The 15,444-nt window shown below is 40.4% G+C and overlaps 1 protein-coding gene and 1 long non-coding RNA gene across 3 annotated transcripts in view; both read right to left on the reverse strand.

The window, feature by feature from the left end:
* The window catches only part of LOC109632228 (uncharacterized), a 105,456-nt gene that overhangs the window by 55,533 nt on the left and 34,479 nt on the right, over positions 1 to 15,444 (reverse strand). The gene's annotated exons all lie outside the window — the stretch shown is intronic.
* On the reverse strand, positions 7,197 to 13,476 carry LOC138411481 (uncharacterized). The gene is made up of 10 exons (XM_069531954.1): positions 13,260 to 13,476; positions 12,580 to 12,677; positions 12,255 to 12,389; positions 11,950 to 12,128; positions 11,564 to 11,700; positions 11,249 to 11,342; positions 10,787 to 11,116; positions 10,511 to 10,682; positions 10,144 to 10,283; positions 7,197 to 10,028 (listed from the first exon to the last, which is right to left on the reverse strand). Exons 2-10 carry the CDS (start codon positions 12,671 to 12,673, stop codon positions 9,705 to 9,707), a joined length of 1,605 nt encoding a protein of 534 aa, XP_069388055.1. The 5' UTR covers positions 12,674 to 12,677; positions 13,260 to 13,476; the 3' UTR covers positions 7,197 to 9,704.

Below are 15,444 nucleotides of genomic sequence, written 5' to 3' on the forward strand. Positions count from 1 at the left end.
TTTAAACTATATATAGGCAAGAGAAACATGCAGTAAAAGTCGGACAAGCATACAGCTGACTCCGTCATGTTGCAGCATCATGATCAACAGGCAAAACGATAATAGGCTTTGTTATATGAAAAACAAAGCCAAAGCATTACAGTCACTAATCATAAAGCTAGATGTGTAATAATGATGAGGAGCAAAGCCTATACAATATTTGGTTGTGTGACAGATGCAGCCAGAAAAATACATCTCACTCTCAAGCACATAGTTCAATAAAACAGCAATACATGATGTACTGCTGTCACAGTTTTACTTTCAAGATGGAATCATGGAAGTAAAAGGAACAAAATCGAGATGAAAGGGTAAACACAGGATTATGGCTGCTAGCACCAGAGCTGTTTACAATTTTATTTCACGTCTCATACTTTCTGTTTCAAAGATTTGGTTGGTTCATGCAGCTTAGCCGTCTACAATGCTGATCACATGTCAAAACATACTCAGTTGGACTCCTGCTCAGGACCTTTGTTGCATATCATCCCTCCTCTCTCTCTCCTCTTATTTCCTGTCACCTCTCCACTCGCCACTGATTAGGACATCCCAAGTGAGGTTGAGATAACTAGAGAAATTAATTCAAGAAATTAAGCAAGGGCACAGCGGCCTCTTTCACATCATAGCAGGAGGAGAATGACAAGACTTCACCCTGTTGGCGAGAATTCTAATGAGGGGTTCTGAGTCTAGCAGACCTAAAATTCAGACTTTGACCAAAATCTTTTCAAACACGAAGGTGCTGTCTTGGGAGCCTTTATCTATATGCCACAGATTCAAAGACACAACTTCTCAAAGACAGGCCAAAACCTTGACCATAATAATGTCCAAAAGGGTTGTAGCTTTGAGGGCATTTTTTTGCCCTGACCCCACAAGATGCTGTAGCTGATTTGGCATCACAAATAGACCTTATCCAATGCATGGGGGTTAATGCTGAATGGCCTTAAGACTGCAAAGACCTAAAGGAGAAGAGGTTAACTACAGTAAATATGCGGTTGTTCTGCATTGTTCTGCAATTAAGTATTCAAATGGAAAAACTGTACATTTCAAAGGGCAAGGGAATGTTCTTGAAAGGGGGCGTTATAAGAAAAACTGAATTTTGAAAGGAGACATACTATTCTCATATTCAGGATGATTATTATTGCATCAGTTTCCCCTTACTCTCCATTGCTGCAGCTCCTCTTTTCAACTTCTGTCTGAAACGCTTGGCTTTAGCGTGTGTCTTTTTAAGGACCCCCAATGAAGCCCAGTCTGATGTGATTGGCCAGCTGGCCCACTGGTGTTGTGATTGGTCAACCACTTCCAGTGCATGTAGGAAATGCCAACCCTGGCTTTGTAAGGGGTGTGCCTGACTAGCCGCTAGACTTGCAATCAGCAAATGTGAGCCATTGTGATGTCACATGACGACTGATCTTTTGAAGTGTCTTCTGTGGTTTCAACACCTTTTGGGCTTTTTAACTTTGCAGACCTTTACAACCTGCATAATGCACTAGAAAAAACCCACAAAATTTACACTTGCTGATTGACTGTAGTCATTATATTGAACCACCAATCTACCCTGCTGAGAGATATTATGATAGTTTGTGCTCTGGGTCATGATATTTTAACCATACTGTCCCTTTGATTTAGTTGTTATTTCTGTTTGTATTTGACGTGCATTTTTAGCCCTCTAACCTTAGGCCTGAAAACTGAATCATTCATGGTACACAGCCTGTCTTTTACAATAAGTGTCTCCTCTTTCCCAAAAACGAAATAAGATTCAAGTTTGAATCTGTTTTGAGGGGTCTGAGGACTCAATGACTCATCACTTAAACAACTAAAAAAAAGAAAAGTCTGGAGAATTTGCCCAGAAAATCTAGTACAGTATGAACTGACTTGTTTACTGAGGGATGAATGTATTGTCACAGAGGGGGAAACTAAACATGTTAGCTCTAAATTGTGATATCTGTCAAAAATAGTTGCACGTGCAACCACAACCATGTGTATTGCTAATTGGTCTATGTGCTCGTCTGTGACTGGGTGTGTCTGCTGTGTGCGTTTTGTCTGTGACTAAATGTGCATCTGTGAAATATCTTCTGGTTGAAAAGTAGCTCCATGACTACTGCTCCCAGGGCAACGGTGTTAGAGAGAAGGTAGAAAGAAACTCAACAACACCTACTCCCACCGCTGCAACACACACACACACGCAGACTGAGCCGTGTGCATGAGATCCTCTCTCTCTCTCTCACTCTCTCTCCCGCTCTCTCTGTGTCCTCTTCTAACTCCTTCTCGTTCTCTTACCCTCAGTCTTTCTCACACTTGTCTCCTCTCCAAGTTCCCCCTCAACAATAGCCCGGCCAATTAAGAAATGGCTCTTGAAAGGGTAGCAATTATTCTTTTGCAAGACATACATGACTCCTGCTTGCCTCCACACATTATTATCTCTCAGGTATCCTACAGTGAGGTGCCCAGCCAACCATTCACTGCAACCCTTTACGCCTCTGCCAGCCTCGCTGCTTCTTCCCTCTGTCTGGCTGGCTGCACTGATGAGGGCCAGATTGCATAGCATGGCAATCTGAGGCTCGACGGTGAGCAAAGAAACACAAGATAATGGGTGGATTATTAAGGGAAGCCCTGTTGAGAGAAAATATTTTTTTTGACATCTTTGCCACCACCCACACAACCTACATTCTATCTTTTTTTTCTTGCATCCCCTTAGCCTGTCCCATCTCTCCTCCTCTCTTCATGGGTCTTTTCATTTTTTCTCTTCCCCAGTGAAGATCCTCAGCTGCCACATGCAAATGAAAGACACCGCTGTGTGGTTAATGCTAATCAATACTGTGCAAATATTCATTTAAGGAGACGGCTGCATGGCGAGAGAGGGACCTGACCTACTAGAGATGCAAGGAGCTCAATGTTTTGTGCAGCACATTGTGGTGCAGACAGATATGCATACATGCATGCAACACACTTCTCCAATAGCGACTCTCTAAATCAACGAGCTTAAAGAAAAAAAAAGAGAGAAAGAGAACGAGATGGTACAATGAGGCAAGTGTCCAAAAAGTGGAGAGAGTCACGTTTAGATGAACATTCCACCTGTATAAATAATAGAAACCTCTCTCACTGTCGTTACGTAAGGCCTCTGTGTGAAAAGTGTGTGTTGCAGTAGCCAAGAAGGAAGTGCAAATGGAATAAAGGCAAAGGCTGTTGGTGCCACAGGCGTGGGCTCAGTGTTGGCTCCATCATCCATAAAAGCACATAAGTAGACACCTAAAGGGCTGGATTAAGAGCCCCGCTGTGAGAAGAGCACCATGGGACATGTAAAACAGCCTGTTAATATAACTTCGATCTCTGTGAGTCAATCATTCTGCATATTTGGGAGAGCGAATACTAATAGTGCATTAACTCAAGCTGCTTACATTAGACAGTGGTGATTAATTAAAAAACAGAAGCCATATCCAGACATAAACAAAAGAGCTGGTTCCCTGCCAAAAATTGAGATGCAAGATTTGAATTTTCTGTCAAATAAGTTGACAGTTCTTTTAACAAGTGCAATAATATGTATTATGTATACTTCATTGGCACTTGTTCATTCTTTGCTTCTAATTAACTCAGGACATTATTATGGTTTTAAAAACGACACAGAAATAAAAATGTATTTTTGAATAAGTTTCCAACCATCTTTATTTGAATTCCAAACAATGTAGATAACATATGATTCATGTTGGCTATTCATCTCTGCTCGACTGGATCTAACAATAGAAGTGCCATTTGTTTTTTTGTGATTAACTGAATTTTTTAGAAAAATAAAATCTACAACAATAGAGACTTGGCTGCCATAAATCAGGCATATCCAGGAGTTGGAGTATATATTGGAAGAGAGTGAGGCCCACGGTGAAATGGAAGAGGAGGATGTTTCAGAATACGGGGATAATGTAGAAATAGTCTGAAGTATGAAAGTGAATCTGAGGATGAGCTTGAGTCAGACCAAGAAACTCCCCCTACGGCTGGCTGTGAGGCTCTTGCAGCTGCTGGATGTGGAGCTGCTCCTTTCCTTTGTTAGGAAACTAGTTTTGAGAGAATAAATTACGATATACTATATGTTTAGGGGGATTTTACATTGAGTGTAACTTCATAAAAATCAAAAATGAGCTCCTGAACAAGACTAAATATCTAAAACAATGTAAACAGCTTTGTGTGGATGTACATTGACACAGCAGGGTGCTAAGCTTCGCGCTAACATTAGCATACTAACAAGCTGGTATACTGTTAGTACACTATGGGACTGATCTACTAAAGGTTTGTGTTTGTAAAAACGTGAGCAAACCTGATTTCACCCACAGAAAACATGGAAGCTGATCTACTAACAGCGCGCACTGAGGATTGCGTACAGTGTAACACATACTGTCCATTTAGTACGTTTGCCTTAATGAATATGCAACATTGGGTGTTTTTACCCGGGTGCGCAAAATACTGGGAGGAGTAGATGCAAATACTTTAATTTAGCACACGCACTGTGATCTGCTCGTGTTAGCATGTTTGAAGGGGGACAGGAATGGCAAATGGCAATTATTTTTTTACACGTACCGGGAGAAGTCACCATCTTTGCTGGCCTTCACTGAATTCCAATGAGTTTTACAATTGATTTTTCAATTTTATTGCTTGGTTTGAAGCTTTGAGATGGGTTTTCGCTCCTGACTACATGTGCAACTACTGCAGCCTGGTTTATACTTCAGCGTAGGATCAACGCAGACCCTATGGCATCCACACCGTAGCCTACTGTGTGAAACTCTTGGTGAAACTATAGCAAAACTAAGATGACAACCAAAGTCAGTAAGATTAATCCTCTGGGAGCCATTATCTACAAAAACACATCCAGTAGGGGTTTCCAAAAATGTGAATCATGTATATAAATCATGTATAACTAGAATTTCAAGGAGATGTATAACTAAAAATATAAAGAGATGTCATCCCATTTTGCTGTGAATCATAACAGCATTAATACATTTCCTGTCAGCTATGATTGTTTTCCTCCTTTAAGTTAAGTTCCTGTGACGCACAGAGGTGAGTGGAGGTTGTTGTTGTTGAATGCGAGTGAGTAGCTTTGACAAATTTGCCTCCTTCTTCAAGTTTCCTCCTCAGCAGACTTTTGTTTGGCCGCATCACCGTCCCTGAGAGACATTGTCTGATTGCCTGTCTGCTGTGAATGCCCCCCCAAAACACACGCACACACAAAATCGTCTTTCCAACCTGTCTGCAGCAGTGCTCTATTGAGATGCTTTTCCTCTAAAGTGGGGCGGTGTGGTAACTGGCTCAGACCCTGAAATAGAATCATTGAAATGAAATAACAGCTGAACATTCTTTGTGCTGTCATTTACAATAGCCACACAGCTTGGCAGGACCTTGTTTTACAGTTCGCTCCAGCCAATCGATACATGACTTTCATCGTTGCCGTTGCTGCCATGGTTGTACTGGAAACCTATTTTGCACTATTGCACTTTGTCTCTCCCTCTCCCAATTCTTTCTCTCCAAAACCATCCCTCATATAGTCCTTTGTCTGTTCTTTTTTTGTCTTTTTTGTCCCCTCTCCTCTCTTTCACTGTCTCCAAGGGTCGTCTTATCAAATAAACAAATTTTGTTCTTGCTGTCATTGGATACTATGAAAGCCATGGAGTATCCGGCTGCAAGATATATGCAATCAATGTTCAGTCAGTGTTCTCTAAAAACTGGGATTGAATGCTGCCTGGCAGTGTGGCCCCTTCTGCCTGAGGATGAAGAAGCATCTACTCAAGTACATGATGGCAGTTTCAACTTGTACCGCCTAGAAAGGTCAGATCCAAACACACACAGATCCGAGGAGAGATTGTGAGGCAGCAGCTCGTAGCTGTCAGCCAGCAGTTTAAATAAATGGCTGCCTCCTGACCTGTCCAACGAGCCTGCTAATTGTATTTTCTCTAACTTGGTGGCGTTTGTCAGGCTCCATCAGTCTTCTGTGGCATGTTTAAAATGACAGCCCACCTAGTTGACATTGTGAAAGGTGGTCAGGTCAGGCCCCCGCTCTCCTTGGGGCAGAGGTTTGTTCAAATAATTTGCTTTGCCTCATTAATTCTCCCAAAAGAGGAAGGCAAGATTTAACCCTACATTATTTCTGGCTGGGTTCCATATCCTTTGTATTATGTGAGGACGGACAAGACGTCTGTTCCCCTAATTTAAGCCCATGAGAATATACAGTTGGTGATAACTGCAACAGAATCACAGTGTGATCATTCCAACGTCAAATTATTTCATTTCTCACATGAAAACATTTTACACAGATCTTACAATGTCAGCACCAAGTCAAACTGAATACCAGAGGATCCAAATATTGCACTGAATACTAGGTTGAATGTGATGAAAAACTATTCAACATTCAGACATTTTCCAATCCATGTTGCATATACGATGGAGTATTAGGGCCACTTAAAGAAAAATGTCTGAGATTTTCAGGTCAAATTGGTAATATTATAAGAACAAAGTTGGAATATTAAAAAATATATATTTTGGACATTTCTGAGAATTGAGTCATAATTTAAGAGTGTGTCATTTTAGAGGATCAGAACATCTGCCTGCGATAAAATGAGGAATGTACACAGCAAAAAAGCCAGTGTTAAATCAACTCTGAGAGTGTTAAATTTAACACCAAGAAAGTGTGTATATGCGTCCACTCTTTTCAGTGTTAATTTAACACTAACACTAGTGTTAATGTTTTTACACTCAGCTATAGTTATTTCAACACTATAGGGAGTTCAAAATTAACACTGGCCAACACTTGTGAAGTGTCAATAGTACTCTACACTAGTGTCAGTGTATATTTTTACACTCAGCTATAGTAATTTCCACACTGTAGCGAGTTCAAAATTAACACTGGCTAACACATGTATAGTGTCAGTGTTAGTGTTTTTACACTCAACCAGTGTTAACTTTGAACTCCCTACAGTGTTGAAATTACTATAGCTAACACATGTATAGCGTCAATAGTACTCTACACTAGTGTCATTTTAATAAAATGTTACACTGACTGCGGTTGAAAATGCTACACTGACTACCAATGCATTCAGACCAATATAATGTAAAATTTGACTACCAATAAACCCACCCCCCCTTAACCACCCGCCAAACCTATCACAAAAAATACACAAGGCAAACACTTCTTCAGAAAAATTAATCTTATTAAATGGTCACCACACCACATTAAGAATCAACAGTCTGCATGGATTCACATATAATTACAGTATGGAACAAGGTACACTTGGTCATCGGTGTCATATGAAAATTGCCTATCACAAGGTCTGTAATATACCAGGTCATTTACACAGATCACAGTGAAAATCTCATTTTTCTCCTCAATACCAAATGCATTTAAATGATCATCAAAGAAAATATTCGAGACTTTACAAATCAAAAGATAGGCATTGTTGTCTTTAACAATTATACTGTCAATCCTGTTAAACAAAGGCATCTCATTTTCAACTCCAGTAACCACATACATCCCAACTTGATACTCTGTGCCATAGTTTTTGACCCAGGAAGTGGTGGAAACTGACGGCACATCAAAAGCTTCATTCAGCACCTCTCCACCCTCTATACTGCTGACCAGGTCTTCGGAGATCGGACCAAACTGTAATCTTTGGAAATAAAAGTTCTCAAAATGAAATGCTAACTGAGCCTGATGTTTCTTAACCAGAGTCTTGGCAATATTTTTGAAGTTTTTAACAGATTTCTTGAAGAAATTATGTTTCGCTTCAAATCGCATGCACCAAATGTGTATGAGTGGTCCAATTCTTCTAATACAGCTTGGGTAGTGGATCATATGGTGATGTTTTGGAATGAGACTGTGCTCTGGGAAGATGGATTTAAAAAGTTTGTGATGTTCAAAAATTAAATGTTTCAAATAACAAGTCATACCATGAGTTACAGTTGGTGAAAACACAATGTTTACAATTTGAATTAAAAGGAGTAACAATTGCCAACAGGTATCCTCTCTTTTAACTAAATCTCCAAATATCAGCGGGGCATTGCGTAGGAGGCACCAAGACTGGATAGCATTAAGTCCAAGATCTTTGCTGTTGTCATCCAGCTTAAGCCCACCTGGCCTGTTCTTTCTCTGTGTGTATCCATAATTAAAGCTAACAATTCTTTCAGACAATGAACTAAGGGATATTGAATTCTTGATCAAATACTGAAACACAAGCTTTAACTCATATTGCACCACTCCTTCTAGCAGGTCATGCATTATGTCTACAGCGTAATTGTTTGACGAATGGAAAAACTGAAGGGAATTGAGTGGACAGTCTCGTTTGACACCAAATGTTGATTTCAAAGCAGGATTTTCCTGGATGACACGAACATGCTCAACATGAAGGTCTTTTGAACGTAGAGTTAATCCCGGGTGATCTTCACTGAAAACTGACTGATATTCACTTTTAGCAGTTAAACATAACCTACAGCAGTACGTCGCACTGAATGATTCAACAAAACCAAAAAGTGCATGTAGAGCTAAATTGTCTCCTGTAACCTGAATGACTGAACCCTTCACAGGTGTAGCTGAAAAGGGCAACTGTATTCCTTCAGTCTCCAAAATCTTAAGATCATCAATGAGTGGCTTCAGAACTGGCTCAAACCCATATTTCTTAAGATCCTCCGAGTGAAAGAGAGCGACAAGATGAATATTCATTAACACAGAATTGAGCTTTGGTGATACATTTCTCAAAACGAAATAAACACATCCAAGTTTGTGCACACCCTTTTTTGAGCCCAGTGGATTGGCAGTTTCAAAATCGTCATAGTAGAGCTGGATCTGAAGAGCGGGTTCTTGCTGAGAAAATAAACTATGATTTTTAAAGTAGGACCCATCACTTATATCTCTATAAAATCCCTCCTGGTGTGGTTTTACTTCTTGGAAACTGTTACAGAGTTCACTGTTACTAAACATAGATGAGAGAGACCCCCGGATAGGTACATACATGAACTTATCATTGACCGGAACTTGCCTATACGTGCCTGTTATTCTATCTCTTCTTACATCAAAACGGACACCCAGAACATGCTCTACAGGTTCTACTATATTCCATTTCTTTTCAAAATGCCTCATCCTTTTAGATTCTGTGTTAAGACTTGAAAATGGGTTTTCTAGTTGATCAAAACAACTTTCAACTCTATCCAAAGTTTCTCTAGATGCATCAGAAGACAAACAATTAACAACAGCTTCCTTTGTGTGAGCATGGATGTCATTAACCAGTTCCTCCATTGAGCCAACTAAACACTGCACAGTACTCTCTGGAACACCTGAGGCTTGAACCTGAGCAATAACAGAGCTGCACATCTCCAGTATATTCTTCTTTTCAACTGGAACATGTGTAGTGACCCTCACAGGAGGATCCACATTCACTGGTGTGGAAGGTCCAGCTACAGGCTCAAATTCAAAACTGCTGACGGGATCTGGATCAAGACAGTCTTTATGTGCTCGAGATAGGTGACGTTTGTAACCAGAATATGTACAAAAAACAAATGAACAACCAGACTCTCCACAGTTCAAGCGCAGAGACCTTCCGGGATACAATCCATGCTCAAACTTCAAATGTCTAAATAACACTGAACATCTGGTGTGGTGTACCTTGCAAATGTAACATGTGTACATTTCTGGTCAAAATCGGTCTTCAAATTTCACAGTGAAGAAGCCTTGCTCTGATTTCTTTTACCCGAGGACTCTCTTTCACTTTGCCGACGTCGATTCCATACACGGTGGTTTGGATGAAGATGAAGAAGCTGGACAGCGCTTCATCATACGACACGGCAAAAGCATAATGCGCCTTGAATAGCTCATCAAAAGCAGCAACTGGGGTCTGCATCCTGCAGGGAATGGCCTTCTGGTCCAGGATGATGTAGAAATCCTGGATGCTGTTGCTTCTTTCTCCGACTCCGAGAAGAAAGGGCTGTTTGGGGCCAGTTTCTTTAAGGAAGGTCTCCATGCTTGACCCCACCTTGAGAGTGAGAGAGAGAGAGAGAGAGAGAGAGATTTTAATTAATGTGTGAATGACTGCATGAATGGATGTGCGCAATACACAACTTGAAAAAAGTACAGCCCTAAGAAAATACCTTCATGAACTTGATCAGGCGTCTAGCAGCCTCCGATGCGCTCATCTTGCCGGCCTTCTTGCCTTTAACTGTTGGAGGCAAGAGGTGAAGCAGCAGAAGGATGGCAGCCATCTCAGAGTCCCACTCTTCAGAATGCCACACTGCAGAATTAGAAGTGACTATAAAATGTCCTTTATTTCCTTATAAGCATTACAGAATCAGTTATAGTAAAGTTTTCTTAAATTACACCATCGATTGTATATGGCTGGCAGTATGTGATTTGTAGTAAAGGGGTCAAAAACATGAAAGGACACAACAATGTCTTCTTTTCTTGTGTACACTAAAGGCATGTGCAATCTACTGCGTCCACTATTCAATTAACACTTACCACCATCATCAGACTCCTGTTGTGCAGACAGAAGTAGCTCATCCACATGCGGACTCGGGGTTAGATTCTTGCAGCAATCTGTGATGACTCTTGGTTTGAAAAATGTTGGCCACTTGGAGAGGAATTTACCAGACACCTCCTCACCAAAGATCATTGTGAAGTCTTGGTCGATCTTGAACAGAAAACGTTTGTGTGTATGTTCGTGTGAATGAGTCAAGCAACAGTCAAGCAAAATAAGGCAATCACAAAGTCGTCAGCAATTAATTGTATGTTTACCAAGCCAGGTGTATCCAAGAATCTGGGAAAGAGATCCAGGACAGTAGAGGCCGTATCTGGGTCTTGAACCACCTTTTGCCTGTGCTGGAATGTTGCCTTCATCTTATTTTTGACAAGGGCAGTATCACTTGAGTGTTTCATCACCGATATGGCTTCCCTGCATTCATCACCGGTCAACTGCTTCTCATCTGAACGGATACTGCGTGGAGTCTTGGGGCCCTCTTGGAAAGTGGTCTTGGATTTCTTGCTGTCTTGAGCAGAGTTCCGCTGAACAGTTTTCAGCCTCCACGCTAGGTAGCCAGAACCACTCTGGTGATCATAGAAATGTTCCTGTTGATAAAGAAAAACACATCGACTCACATCAACTGAGGAAAAACTCCAGGAAAACCCTTTAACTGGGAAAAAATTGGAGAAACCTCACGGTGAGCAACACAGAATATATGGGGAGGCTTTTATACTCACATAGCCATTCTTGGAATCCGGGTCCTTCAATTTAGGGAACAATGTTGTAATCCCAAGTGCGTAGAGGATCCGCACATTCACCGGAGGGACCCTCCTGAAAAGAGAGATCATTCCTCCCAAAACTGCAAATTTCATTTATGTGTTCTTGGGTTATTATAGTTAACTAAAACTAGCAGTATCATTAAAAATAATTTAGTAGACAGAAAATAAAAATAAAAATTATTTTATATTTATAACTAAATAAAAACTACAATAATAATACAAAAACTAAAACTAAAGTGAATGTCAGATAGCAGTGACAGTGCATTCACTTACCCATGGCTCTCCACCATATCTGCCACAAGAATGTTTACCATCTTTCTCCTTGTAACATCACTGATGGCGCTTGTTTTCTCGTACTCTTTGAATATTTCTTTTCCACCAGGCTTTGAATACAGAGCGACTCTAACATTCTGAAACGACAATTGCATAACTTTCACACTGCAGGTACAGTAGGTATTTCAGCCTGTGCCCCAGGCTGATGTAACCGTTGGTTAGGGGGTGCATGATAAATGAGAATTAGCTAACATAACGGCGCTCTGGGAGCTCTCAGTCCGACACCTACTGAAGCTGCAGTACTAATATACTTATTGTGAAATTTTAATGTACGGTTTGACATCGGTCTAATTGACATCAGAGTAAATATCAGGTGGTTAACTTACATCTCTTGCAACGTTGCTATCCAGGGGTCCTTCAACCAGCTGTCTTTTCCGAGCTTTGGTAGATTCTAGTATCAGCGTTGAGTCAGAACCTGATGATGACCCTTGGGATGCACGTAATGGTGATGGTGACCAGTCTGATAAAGATGAGCCCTCTGAGAACTCCACCTCGGCATTGCTACCTAAGAAAACACACAGCCTTGCATTGTAAATGACTCAAGTGACCACGAGAGGAAACGAGTTACAGCTCAATTTACCTTTTGTAGAAAACAGACTCAAATTCATAAAAATTCAAAATAATCCCTTACCATCACATTCTTCAGCCTTGAAAGACACCCCAGATGACTTCAAGAGTTCATCAAATATGTCCGAATCCACTTCCACGTTAGAGGAATCCTTCAGGCTCAAGGAAGCAGAACCTGGCAAATTAAATTTTGCCAGCACTAAAACATAAGAAAATGTAGATAAGCAAGATTTGGGAGGGACAAACATCCATTAATGAACAGAGCTGATGAACTATAAATACACCGGAGTTAGCAGGAAAGCTAGTTTTCATATGTAGTCTCTAGGAAAAACATTGGAAAACCCTAAATGCACAAATAAACATGACAGTCAAATTAGTCTAACAGTTACCTGCTTGCAAAAACTGGGAGTAATTGTACTCGTCCTCCGCCTGTGGTACCCTGACCCATTTGCTGACTCCTTTATACTCTACAGGAACCAGCATGTCGCTTCAAAGACAAGAATGGCATAATTTATTATTCCTAATTTCTTACATTTACACCCAGTGTTTCCCGCGGGGTGGGGGGTAATTTGAACACTGTACAATTACCGCGACTACCGCGCACATGACACTGACGGTGAAATGCCGCCAAAAAAACACTAGATATGTATATATACAAACACTTTTTTTTTTTCGTGAGAGACTGTAGCAGACCCAAACGCCCGTGTCTCGTTAATTAACGTTCATGGGAAACACTGTAAACCATACATTTAACCCAACACTAACGATAACACAATGTAGGCAATGCACATGTGTAATGTTGCCATACTATACTCGTATGTCTATAACCTTTTCAATACGTTCCTATTACTCAAAAAGCCTTTCCTTTATAGACACTTTTAATAATTTGAGGAACTAATGTTAGCTAAATCCTGGTCCAGCGCAGTGTTGGCCAGCTAGCAAGCTAAGCTAACGTTAGCTAGCTAGCCAACTTCGCTAGGTAGCTAGCAGCCACAGGCAACTACAAAAAACAAACAAACGCTAATATCAATCCAAAAGAGACAATTTTATCGACCGAAACTTAACTTACCGTAGAAAGAAGAGATTTGGACGACGAAAGTATGACTGCAGTCTGAGTGCTGACTGTGTGTGTGCCTGCCACAGCGAGCGATTCAAATGGTGGGTGTGGCCAGTTGAACGAGCCAGAGTGTAAATTCAGAGTGATTCTCAGAACGACGGATATCAACTCTTACACTATCACGAACGGACTCTAGGGGGAGTTAATTTTGATCAATTCTGAGTAAAATTAATAGTAACCCCTGTTAATTTACACCAACACTGAAAAAATAACACTGGCACATTTGCTGTGTAGAGTATCTTGTTAAGTTCTACTTCAGTATTGGTTTCAGAAACAGCAAAATACTTCATCTTCCACACCAACACCACATTATCACAAGTATCAGGAAAAGACGAAACTTCGATCCAAACACACTTGAAAATTCTTCTGAAAAGGGTTTTCATAGTGTTTCATGAAACAATGGAAAATCAACATTTTGGATCCATAAGAAGTGGAACTGTTTATTTTCTAAAAGAAAGTTCGTTTTTTTGCTTTGTTCTCATAATGTTGAATTACAAATTTACTCTCAAAAACTCAGAATTTCATCTAAGAATATCTTCAACATGACCATACTCTGTTGTACATAACAGACTGGAGCAGGGCAGTGGAAATTTTTGCAATGCAGTATTGACTGATTATTAAACAGATTGTTGAATATGTGTCTTCACTTGGTGAAACCTTTCCCCCGTCAGTACTTTTCAGTCAGATATCAAGTATTTCTTATTGACAATTCTCTGTGACCAAATGAAAATAAATCTTAAGACACCTGGAAGATTATCATGTCTCAGCATGTTCACAAACTATATGTAATGGTGCGGCAAATCACCAGGCGGCACTCTCACTCCTTGCTCTCAAATGTCAATGTAACTCTATGATTATAAATGTTCAACATTTAGTGGAATGTGGACAGGGCATTTGTAGTGCTGACATTTTAGATGGGTGGTCATAATGTGTTCTGGTGATGCTGTAAAATGGCTAATGTTTTCTGGAGTCTCAGCAGCATTGGATGCTGCTAAATTGGAAAGAAAAAGCAGGGAAGGATATATGGGAGTTGGAAAAGCAGCTGAAGGGAAAGTAGAGGGAGGAGGAGGAACACAGAAGAGGATACTTTCTTTTAATTCTCTGTAAAAAGAGCAACAAAAAGAATTACCCAGGAAGAAAAATTGCCATTGTCTCAGGCAGAGACAGTGGTAAATGGCCCGTCATTTTGCAGTAATTTACAAATCGCAGAGTGGAAAGAAAATTAGATTAAGTGGGTCTGTTGAAATGGACCTGCTAAACATCACTATTAATTATGTGGCTGTCAAGGGTAAAGATTATTTATTTTCATGGCTGAGAGTGAAACCATGTCGCAGGTGAGTGCTTTGGGGTTTTTTGGTGGGAGTCATTTTTCATGCACACATGTGCACCTCTAAACAGAACAACGGGGGAAACATGGGCATTCAATCAAAGGCCACTAATGTCTACATTACCATTCAAGGCAATAAATGGCTTAACCTGACTTATGGGAAATAATAGGCGCAACCAATGTCGCAATGTCACCACTGACATTAATGAGGGAGGATTTGTTTTCCATGCTCCGAATGGCCAGATAAATGTTGTATATTTAACAAAAGCTTGAACTGTGCATGTGAATAATAGTTGCTCCTAATGTTCAGTGACATGAGATAACTCAGACCCCAGGGTTCATCTGACAGTAACAACGAGGACAAAGAAAAAGAATATAATAATCACGCTGGGGGGAAAAAAACAAGCACCCACAAACTTGTGTTCAAATCAAGGCTACACCAAATGTACCTGTTCAGTCTGAACTAATGTGAATAAAGAAAACTGTGCTCTTCATTATGTGTGCTTCTTTTAGTTAGCAGTCATGAGATCAAAACTATGTCAGAGCACACAATCATCTCACTCACAGTGCTGCAGACACAGCACACAGCTGTGGTGAGGGTAGCAACCCATGGACACTAAGAGGTGTGTCTATACTACTGTAGTATTCATCTTTTCATACTTGAGGTCAAGGCAGCTCAGGCTGTCACAATGTGATTTCAGTAAATAAATCAGGGTCCCTGAAAGATTAAAGATAAAATATAATTTTGAAATGTTTCATGTTCAGGCTCCAATGTGCATTTAAACTGCTTATTTGAAAATCATATCACAC

This window comes from Paralichthys olivaceus, chromosome 9, assembly GCF_024713975.1.
Source record: "Paralichthys olivaceus isolate ysfri-2021 chromosome 9, ASM2471397v2, whole genome shotgun sequence".
NCBI lineage: Eukaryota > Metazoa > Chordata > Actinopteri > Pleuronectiformes > Paralichthyidae > Paralichthys > Paralichthys olivaceus.

Coding starts and splice junctions, on each gene's coding strand:
- LOC138411481 (XM_069531954.1), bottom strand. CDS start 12,673: ATGCTGGTTCCTGTAGAGTATAAAGGAGTCAGCAAATGGGTCAGGGTA. Junction 11,701..11,949: donor ATAGCAACGTTGCAAGAGAT/GTAAGTTAACCA, acceptor TTGTCGTTTCAG/AATGTTAGAGTCGCTCTGTA. Junction 11,117..11,248: donor CGGATTCCAAGAATGGCTAT/GTGAGTATAAAA, acceptor CTTTATCAACAG/GAACATTTCTATGATCACCA.